The 11,051-nt window shown below is 44.4% G+C and overlaps 1 protein-coding gene across 1 annotated transcript; it reads right to left on the bottom strand.

Moving 5' to 3' along the window:
• Positions 1 to 2,946: 2,946 nt before the first annotated feature.
• Positions 2,947 to 8,983, bottom strand: LOC143932925 (adenosine receptor A2b-like). The gene is made up of 2 exons (XM_077455863.1): positions 8,658 to 8,983; positions 2,947 to 3,676 (listed from the first exon to the last, which is right to left on the bottom strand). The coding sequence occupies exons 1-2, from the start codon at positions 8,981 to 8,983 to the stop codon at positions 2,947 to 2,949; spliced, it is 1,056 nt and encodes a 351-aa protein (XP_077311989.1).
• Between the last annotated feature and the right edge of the window lie 2,068 nt (positions 8,984 to 11,051).

Below are 11,051 nucleotides of genomic sequence, written 5' to 3'. Positions count from 1 at the left end.
AGTTACAGTGTTTGTAGCTGCTGACTTTAAAAAAAAAATTCCGGGTGGAACAACCGCTTTAAGGACTATCTTTCTTTCAATGCTAACCCCCTCCATGTCATGAAGAGCTGCTGACCTGGGCATCTTCGATTGCCAACCCACAACAAGCATGCAGATAAAGCCTTCTAAGCCCTCCCGATTTGCATATTGTTCTGTGTCATTCAGAAAACAGTGAAGCCAGAGACAGCCTGGCATTTTCAAAAGCAGGCCAGCAATGGCAGCCATTGGATTTCTCTTATGACAGGTCTACCTAAAGCTCAGGAAAACGAAAAGTCCTTTGATTTTCCTGGAGTCCAGCTTTTAGTCTGAACTCCAGTACTGTATTTAGACAAAATCTACCCTTGCAACATGTTATGGCCAGTAGATGGAGCTGAAGAGTTTACTAATTTAATATCATACTCACTGCCATCTAGTGGTCATAATGTGAAATGTTCCCTATTGTGGCTCAACTGGTATCGATCTGTCTTTTCTTTAACTTCAGGTTGCACCTTCACACCTGTTTTTGCACGATTCACTGTTTGGCTGTTATTTTTACGTTATATTTATTAGGGCTGTGGAAATTAAAGATTAATTCCTTGATTAATTGATTAATTTTTTTGATCGATCAAAATTCTTTTGATAGGTACTCACCTCTCCGCTGGCTTCCGGGTCTTCAGGGAGTTCTGTGACGTCGATGTCCGTGAGGTCACCGGACTCCTCCCCCCTTCCCCAAGTGCCTCTGTCTGCTTATGAAGGAAAGGGGGGAGGAGTCCAATGACGTCCAAGTTCTGATTGACCGTAACGCGTACTGGGGAGGAGCAACGCATGACGTCACCCACTGCTGCCCTACGGAACTAACGCGATTGTCGGCTTTACATGCAATGTTTTTATTATCTTTATTCTTATTCATAATATTCTTAAATTTAAGCGGTGAGCACTTAGATCTTTTCTTTCTACCCATGACCCGGCGTCCTTGCTGAGATCTAAGGAGACGTGAGAGAAGTTTATGGTCCGTGTTAATTCGTTTGATACCCGCTTGCATGACCACCTGTTTGCACAGGGGTCCATGCCATAAGGTGAGAGGGATTAGTTAGACCGGAGGTGGAGGGATTGTCACGCTACTGTGGGGAAAACAATTACTTACGTCAGTGCTACAGTTTGAATTTAAAACGTATTTGTGTGAACTGTGAAGTCAAGTCATGGATTGTGGAAACTAAGTAGTGTCGGGAGATTGTATATAGTGTATACCACAGTTACCACTGACTAATGCAGAGTTGCAATGCAAGATCAGCTAAAAGTAGTTGGATCTGTATGTGCGTTATAATTAATCAAAATTAGTCGATTAATCTAATATTTATATATTGAATCTATATGGACTGAATCACTATTGGGACTAATGTTGATCCTTGCTTCTGTGGTCGACATAGAGGCATGCCTGGTCTCTGGGGTATTATGTTTTAGGTGATAACAATGACAATGTACAGTAAATGTTACTGCAGCAAATGTGAATAGCAGCAAGTATTGGACATCCTGTGCCCCAGTTAATTAAAGTATAAGACCATAAAGTACAGAAAGATACCTGTTGATCTTGACAAAAAAATAAAAATTCGGAACTAGAGAACACCTTTCCCTCTCCTCATTTTCAGACGAGGAAATATATACATACATACATACATACACACATACACACACACACACACACCTATATATATACACATATCTATATATATATATATATATATATATATACACACACACACACACATATACATATATATATATATAATTCTGCTTTAAAAACCCTCTTGTATGTATTAAATTGAGAGTATAGCCTCATATAGAAGTTTTTAATTCAAAAATAACAAAGTACCATCATCCGAGTTGATATATAAAGAAAAGGGGTGAGAATGGAAAAATAAGAATAGATCTATGGCCAGCTTCTGACCTGTGGTTTCACATATGGCCATTTTACAGCCTGGTGAGCAATTTGAAGATTATCTTTACCTTCGAATGGATAATTTGCTGAACTTAATTGACTGCAATTCTGAATGTCATTTTTTGTATTTGTGCTTTACTTCAATATCTATCTTATAGATTATTCCTCCTGAAGAAGCGGTCACCTGCGAAACTAGTAGAAGAAAAATCAATTTTGAGATTTGCTTCAACAGCAGATACTTTTCGGGGGAAACCTTGAGTATTTGTTTTTTGAAATACAATTTCCTACAAAATTGTTGTTTTAAAGTGGGAGTCCGCCATTTGTTTTTTTTTTTTTTTAAAAGCCAGCAGCTACAAATACTGCAGCTGCTGACATTTAAAATAATGACACTTACCTGTCCAGCGCGCCCGCGATGTCGGCACCCGAAGCCGATCTCTCGATCGTCTCTCGGGTGCTGCCGCCGCCATCTTGGGTATGGGAATCAGGAAGTAGAGCCTTTCGGCTTCATTTCCCGGTTCCCTACTGCGCATGTGCGAGTCACGCTGCGCAATAAGGACGGTCTCCGCTGTCTCTGGGATCTGTGTGTTTCCCAGCAGGCAGCGGGGGACCTTCGGAAAAGGGGCGTAGATTCTGCGGAACGGGGCGTAGCTTCTGCAGAATCTACGCCGGAAGTGGGTGCAGATACCTGTACTGTACAGGTACCTGCACCCCCCTCCCCCCTGAAAGGTGCCAATTGTGGCGCCGGAGGAGGGGAGGGTTCCAATGAGCGGAAGGTCCACTTTAGGGTGGACCTCCGCTTTAATGTACCCTGTATGTCATTTTTATATGTAATAAATATGTTTCTTATATTATTTACATTGTTTGTTATTAGTACCGAGACAGTCCATCACAATTTTTGAGTCTGGGAATAGATCTATGGCCAGCTTCAGCAACTGTCCTATTTTTCCATTCCCTTTTCTCTATAAAACCCTCTTGTAGAATATGTGCCCCGCTCATCCAGTCTCTGGGTGGATCTTGTGTCTTCGAGAAAGCACTTTAGGTATGGGACAGCAGTGGACAATTCTGAGCAACACGGATCTAAGTGCAGCGCCAAAGTTCCTCCTTCTCATGGCGTAGACGAGCGGGTTGGCAAAGGAGTTCATGTGTGAAAAGAGCACAGCCAAGCGTATGAGGGGCACTGGAATAAAACACGATTGGCAAAGGAACTTCAGACTGTTAATTGCATTGATTGGAATCCAACACAAGCAAAACATGCCCACTAAGAGCAACATAGTCCAGGCCATGTTTGTCTCCCACTTTTTGGAGGCTCTCAGGTGGCCGCGGACCACCCTAAAGATATCAGCATAAATAGCCAGCATGATGAGCAAAGGTGACAGAGTACATCCAAGGAACACAAAGTAGACAAGATACTCGGGGGTGAACACAGAGGTGAGGGAGCAGCAGCCTAGGTGGTCTCCCCGCGTAGTGCTATTGCTGGTGACCTGCTGGTGGCTGAAGTAGGCCCTGGAGAGGTCTCTTTCTCTGCGAGGCAAGTAGTAGGCCACAACGGATCTCTCAAAGCCAGCCATGGACCTTTCAGAGGCTATGTGAGTTTGATTGCTGCTGACATATTGCTGGAACTGGTTCCAACCCATCATGGGGGAGAAACCAATGAGACAGGAGAGGAAGAGACACAGCAGCACCGCAAGAGCTAACCGTCTGTTGGTCACATACACCATGTAGCTGCAAAATAATATATGAACAGTGATCAAACGCTAAGAACAACTTAAACTCTATCTGACTTAAGAAAAACAAAACTATAATATAGTGCAATTTACCAGTCCTACAGATAGGTATCTAAATTTGTGGGTAGCTAAGCAAAGGAGGAGAGTGTATATAGACCCACTGGTACTCAGGAATGCTGGCTGAAAATATCACCATCCAATAGTGTGTAGCATACTTAGGCTTGGTTCACAAATATGCTGGCCTGGTTTCGATGCAGAGTCCTGTGTGGTTTCCATTCAGTGGTTCAGATGTGAATTTGACACTTAAATCGCACCTGAACCAAACTGAAAAACACACAGGACCCTTTTTTTTAATTTGTATCGCACCCGGCCTGCATATGTGAGCTGGCTCCATTGAAAACCAGTCTGGTTCACATGTTATGCAAAATCTATGCGCTTCAAGCTGCATCCGACTCGCATATATGTGAACTGAGCCTTATGCCGCGTACGCGCGATCGAAATTACGGTCGGAAAAAGCTCTGATGGTTTTCCGTCAGAATTCCGCTCAAGCTTGTGTTGCCTACACACAGTCACACCAAATTCCGAACATCAAGAACGTGGCGACGTACAACACTACGACAAGCCGAAAAGATGAAGTTCAATGCTTCTGAGCATGCGTCGAATTGTTTCCGAGCATGTGTCGGAATTTTGCGCGTTGGAATTGCTACAGACGATTAGAATTTCTGATAGAAAGTTTTTCCATCGGGAAAATTGAGAACATGCTCTCAAATTTTTGCCGGTGGGGAATTCGGCTAGCTAAATTCGGATGGAGCATACACACGGTCGCATTTTTATGATGAAAAGTTCTCATCGGTCTTTTGCTGGCCGAAATTCCGATCGTGTGTACGTGGCGTTAGAGAAATCGCAACTCAACCCTATCCAGTCTATGTGGTTAGCGTGTAAGATGGCCTCAGCCCTGCACCACTCCACAAGCCAAGCCCTCTGAGGTTATTCGCCCCACCCACCAGGGCTTAGTCATAGAGGCCCTCAATAACTAAGCCCCCCCGGTGGGTGGGGCAAAAACATGTCAGAGGGCGTGGCTTGTGGAGTGGTGCAAGGCTGAGGCCATCTTACACATGTTACCCACATAAAATTCATAGGGTTGAGTGGCCATTTTTCTAACTATGAATTAGTAGGTAGTTGTAGCAGCAGAAAACACTCCAGGTGCAAAGAATCAGGAATATATTGTTATTGAAGTTTAGCAATACACAACAAGCTCAATGGGAAGTCAACCCAACTGGGAGCACATGTAACAGCAAGGAGGCAGTGGCAGATGGTCACAGGTGCCGACAGCATTGGTCTGTACCCAAGTGAGGAGGTCTCCAGGTAAGATGGAGTGTCCCTACACTACACAGTGGATGCAGATACCTGTACTGTACAGGTACCTGCACCCCCCTCCCCTCTAAAAGGTGCCAATTGTGACGCCGGAGGGGGGGAGGGTTCCAATGAGCGGAAGGTCCACTTTAGGGTGGACCTCCACTTTAAATAGACACTGTCTGTCCCAAGATGGCTACCAGAGTCACAGGATGCCATCATCCAATCGGATAGCTGCTCCTGTGACACAGCAAACCATAGAGGAACCAGGCTCCTCTTGACTCCCTCTACCTCTGCGATGCCGCTGCAGTGGAGATAATAGACTGCACCCGCCTTCAAATTTGTTTTGATTTTTCTGGCATCTTTCCTTTATTTTTAATGGACGGCGATGTACAGCTATTTATTGATATGGCCAGCTATACACGTCACCTGCAGCTTCCTTGACATGGAAAAATGCCAGCATTTTAAGCTAGAGCAGGGGTGCCCAACCAGTGGCCCAGGGGCCACATGTGGCCCGCGGAGCCCTCTGATGTGGCCCTCGACCTCCTGCTCTGGGAGATAATAGAAAGAATACTGTTATTAAAGGTCAGTTTATTACTAAAATCACAGTGTAGATTTGGGCATATCTTTTCTGCAGTGGTTACTGGGCTGCTTTCAAACTGATCCGCAGGTGCAGAGAAATTTACCTGCAGGGTACCTGTACTGAGCCATAGACTTCTATTATTACCTGCGAGTTTGGTGAGCTTTCTGAAAGTGCACCAAACCTGCAGAATATAATAGAAGTCTATTGCAAACGGAAGGAAAGCCAAAGGTACACTGAGTTGCACACGTGGTGCGGGTAAACCGCACTACATCAGTGTGAAAGCAGCCTTGGACCCCTTTCACATGGTCAGTCCGACAGTCCGACCAATTGGACCCTCCATTCATTTCTAAGTAGCGGCAGACATAAAGTGACTTGTGTTCTACCTCCAATACGATCCGCTAAAAAGTATCATGGGCTGCATCCGTGTCCACTCTCAAAATGCAGAGTAGACACAGACATGCCGTCCACCCACTCCGCTCATTGTTACCAAGTCGCTTAAGTGGCCCTTGCTCTTCAAAAGGTTGGGCACCCCTAAGCTAGAGCCTCAAAACATCCATGTGCATAAGGTTTTAAAGGGTCAGTCCTCCCCAAAGTAATATACACCATATTACCAAAAGTATTGTGACACCTGCCTTTACATGAACTTTATTGGCAACTCAGTCTTAGTCCAGAGGATTCAATAATAGCCAGGCCTTCTTGTCCAACATCAGTGCCTGACCTCATAAATGCACTTCTGGAAGAATGGTCAAACATTCCCATAGACACACTCCTAAACCTTGTGGACAGCCTTCCCAGAAGAGTTTAAGCTGTTATAGCTGCAAAGGGTGGGCCGACTCCATATTGAACCCTACGGACTATAACTGGGATGCTATTAAAACGCGTAAAGACAGGTGTCCCAATACTTTTGGTAATATATTATTGTTAACGTTTCAGCCTGGTTAGCTAAGTCAATCCATGGCTTCCTTTATGTCTTTCTAACCCAACAATGAGAACTCCCTACCATAATTCTAAACTAAGAAAGAAATAGGCAGAATTAGATGCAAATTGGGTAATTTCTGTTGGAAGATGTTCCTGCCAACTGTGTGTGTCCCAGCTCCTCCAGTTACATTTTCCTAATATGAACTAAAGTAAAACAAATAAAGCATGGAGAGTGGGAGCCTCTTGTAATGTTAGACTAAGCTTGGAACGCTGCTCAAATTTCCATGATCTGCAGGTGAAGGGGTGCAGGCTGTCTGTATGTAGTGAATAGAGAAAACACCGCTCTCCCAACCAGCCAGCATAACCTGTGTATAAGGATCGGCTTCAGCCTACATGTCTTCACCAAGAAACCATTGCCCCCTCCAATGCGTTTCGCCCTGCCCACCTGTGAGCATAGCGAAACCCTTGAGGGTGGTTTCTTGGGTGGAAACATGTAAGCTGAGGCCTATTCTTACACATAGATTAAGCTGGCTGGTTGGGAGAGCGGAGTTATCTCTATTTACTACAGCCTTCTGTAATGGTAAAGCCAGCAATTTAGTTCCTGGGAAATAAAAATCTATCATGTGTTTTAACTCCCTTAAATCTACCAAACACTGAAATATTAATTTACGGTGGACTGTCCCTTTAACTCTGCCACTGCCACCGACATACAGCAACCACAAGCTGGCTGTCAGGTTTCAGATGGACCTGATTGCTGTACACCCACGCACTTAAAGGAAAAAAAAAAAATGTAAAGCCCCCACCCCCGACATAAATACACAGAAAAACATAGCTGTGCCTATGTGTCTTTCCTAAACATATAAGACAATAAGTCTTGGCATGTTTGGTATCTATTTACTCGGCGCAACCTTATCTTTTACATTTTTCCAAAAATAACTGGATAACAAATCACGTATCATGTGACATACAAATTATAACTACAACCATTTTATTCTCTGGGGTCTTTGCTTTCAGAAAATATATACTGTTTGGGAGCGTAACCAGGGCTGGACTGGGACAGAAATTTGGCCCTGGACTTCATCCAGACCAGCCCACTTACATTTTGAGTGTCCCATCAGCACTCCCTTACATCAGAGTACCACATCACCCCCTTACATCAGAGTGTCCCATCAGCACCCCCTTACATCAGAGTGTCCCATCAGCACTCCCTTACATCAGAGTGTCCCATCAGCACACCCTTACATCAGAGTGTCCCATCAGCACCCCCTTACATCAGAGTGTCCCATCAGCACCCCCTTACATCAGAGTGTCCCATCAGCACCCCCTTACATCAGAGTGTCCCATCAGCACCCCCTTACATCAGAGTGTCCCATCAGCACTCCCTTACATCAGAGTGTCCCATCAGCACACCCTTACATCAGAGTGTCCCATCAGCACCCCCTTACATCAGAGTGTCCCATCAGCACCCCCTTACATCAGAGTGTCCCATCAGCACCCCCTTACATCAGAGTGTCCCATCAGCACCCCCTTACATCAGAGTGTCCCATCAGCACTCCCTTACATCAGAGTGTCTCATCAGCACCCCCTTACATCAGAGTGTCCCATTACCAGCCCCCTTACATCGGAGTGTCCCATCAGCACCCTCTTACGTCAGAGTGTCCCATGAGCAGCCCCCTTACATCAGAGTGTCCCATCACCACCCCTTACATCAGAGTGTCCCATCACCACCGCTTACATCAGAGTGTCCCATTACCAGCCCCCTTACATCAGAGTGTCCCATCAGCAGCCCCCTTACATCAGAGTGTCCCATCAGCAGCCCCCTTACATCAGAGTGTCCCATCAGCAGCCCCTTACATCAGTGTCCCATCACCAGCCCCCTTACATCAGAGTGTCCCATCACCAGCCCCCTTACATCAGAGTGTCCCATCACCAGCCCCCTTACATCAGAGTGGCCCACTGAGCCATCGGCCCACCGGGAAACTCCCGGTAGTCCCGATGGCCAATACATGCCTGAGCGTAACTAATCTTTAGCCCTAAACACATGTGTGTAAAAAATAAAAAATTCTCTGACAGCAAATAAGTTATTTATCTGTACAGTTTCTGCATGGCTCAATTTCCCTCTTACCTGTTTGGAAGGCGGATTTTGAGGTGGGCGTTGACCGCGATGAGCAGCAGGAGCAGGATGGAGAACTGCGTAGTGACCAGCGGGAAGCAGGTGATGAAAATACAAGTGTAAAAGCAAAGAATGTATTCCATGCTCAGCACTACGGAGAAAGGAATGGCCAGGGCTCCCACCCCGATGTCAGCAGCCGCTAAGCTGACGATCAGGAAGTTGGTGATTGTCCGCAATTCCTTGTGCAGGTAGACGGTGGCACATACCAGCACATTCAAAGAGACTATGCCCAGGGCCAATATAATCTCCAGAAAGACAAAGGGGAAGTTATCATCCATGATCCCTAATGTGACCAAAGACTGGAGTCAGACAATGCTGCCAGCAAATGTTTGGATCCGGACAAGTCCAGAGAGGCGAATGTTCCCCGATATGTGAAATTTTTATAAATCGCTCCCTATAGCAAAAGAAAGAAAGAAAACAAGATTAAAGTAAAAGCAAACCCCAACTGGATGACACTCACTTTACTAAATACCGTTTACCATAAACAATTGAACAATTGCTATATATATATATATATATATATATATATATATATATATATATATATATATATATATATATATATATAAAATATATATTTATTAATAATTAATATATTTTATTAATTATATTATAATATATATAATATATTTATTATAATCATATTAATAATTATTTATATTAATATTTAGTAATAAAATTAATATGCATAATTCAAAATGCTAACCATAACATATAAGGCCATTCACAACATCGCCCCTATCTATATCACCAACCTCATCTGCACATATCGCCCAAATTGTCCTCTCCGCTCCTCCCAGGACCTCCTGCTTTCTAGCTCCCTTGTTACCTCCCCCCATGCTCACCTTCAAGACTTCTCCAGGGCCTCTCCCATCCTCTGGAATTCCCTGCCCGAGTATATCCGATCAGCCCCTAACTTGTCCACCTTTAGGAGATCCCTGAAAACTCATTTATTCAGGGATGCCTATCCCACACCCACCCAACAACTGTCCCCGAGCCACCCCCCTTTTAAATCACTCTCTGCATCTATTACCTTTTGTACCACCACCCCCTCCCTTTAGAATGTAAGCTCTATGAGCAGGGTCCTCCTGTACTTTTTGTATTGAACTGTACTGTAATTGTGTCCCCCTATACATTGTAATGTACTGCATAAACTGTTGGTGCTATATAAATCATGAATAATAATATTCTATTATTATTATCTAGTCTATTTAGTAAATGTTCGCTTGATAAATGTCACACACAATCATGCAGACTGGACGAAAATTCTCTGTACTTTCCATAATAGATTATTCCCTATGATCATCAGCTCCATCTAGTGGCCAAAATGCTGCATTGTTTTCTGAACTACCTCAATGAGAAAACATACCGCATTTTGGCCACTAGATGGAGCTGACAATCACAGGAATTAATCTATTACGGAAATATGAGGAAAATGCATCCAGCCTGCTTTGATCTGTTTGACCCTTGTTCAATGGTTCAGTGACTGTTTAATAAATAGTCCTTTAAGTGTCAGCAGTTCTTGCTTGTTGTCTCTATCAGGGGCACATCAGCACTCCCTTACATCAGAGTGTCCCATCAGCACCCCCTTACATCAGAGTGTCTCATCAGCACCCCCTTACATCAGAGTGTCCCATTACCAGCCCCCTTACATCGGAGTGTCCCATCAGCACCCTCTTACGTCAGAGTGTCCCATGAGCAGCCCCCTTACATCAGAGTGTCCCATCACCACCCCTTACATCAGAGTGTCCCATCACCACCGCTTACATCAGAGTGTCCCATTACCAGCCCCCTTACATCAGAGTGTCCCATTACCAGCCCCCTTACATCAGAGTGTCCCATCAGCAGCCCCCTTACATCAGAGTGTCCCATCAGCAGCCCCTTACATCAGTGTCCCATCACCAGCCCCCTTACATCAGAGTGTCCCATCACCAGCCCCCTTACATCAGAGTGGCCCACTGAGCCATCGGCCCACCGGGAAACTCCCGGTAGTCCCGATGGCCAATACATCCTGCTTTGATCTGTTTGACCCTTGTTCAATGGTTCAGTGACTGTTTAATAAATAGTCCTTTAAGTGTCAGCAGTTCTTGCTTGTTGTCTCTATCAGGGGCACATGTGACAGGGTGACAACACAGAAGTACAGCCCGGAGAGGGTTGTCACCCTACAACAAGAAATTAGAAATATAATCTTTTTGAGGCACTAAGGACTTTCACGATACCACTGAACTCACACCACTAAATATAGTTTAAAATCATCATATTTATTAAAAAAGTTTAAGAAAAAAAATCATGAATACACATATCAAACAACAAAAGAAGAAGGAAAATGTTGTTAAAAATGGAGGG

The sequence above is a fragment of the Lithobates pipiens genome, unplaced genomic scaffold (assembly GCF_037356315.1).
Source record: "Lithobates pipiens isolate NorthernLeopardFrog02 unplaced genomic scaffold, aLitPip1_a1.2 Scaffold_27, whole genome shotgun sequence".
Lineage (NCBI taxonomy): Eukaryota > Metazoa > Chordata > Amphibia > Anura > Ranidae > Lithobates > Lithobates pipiens.
This window is presented reverse-complemented; position numbering and strand designations above follow the sequence as displayed.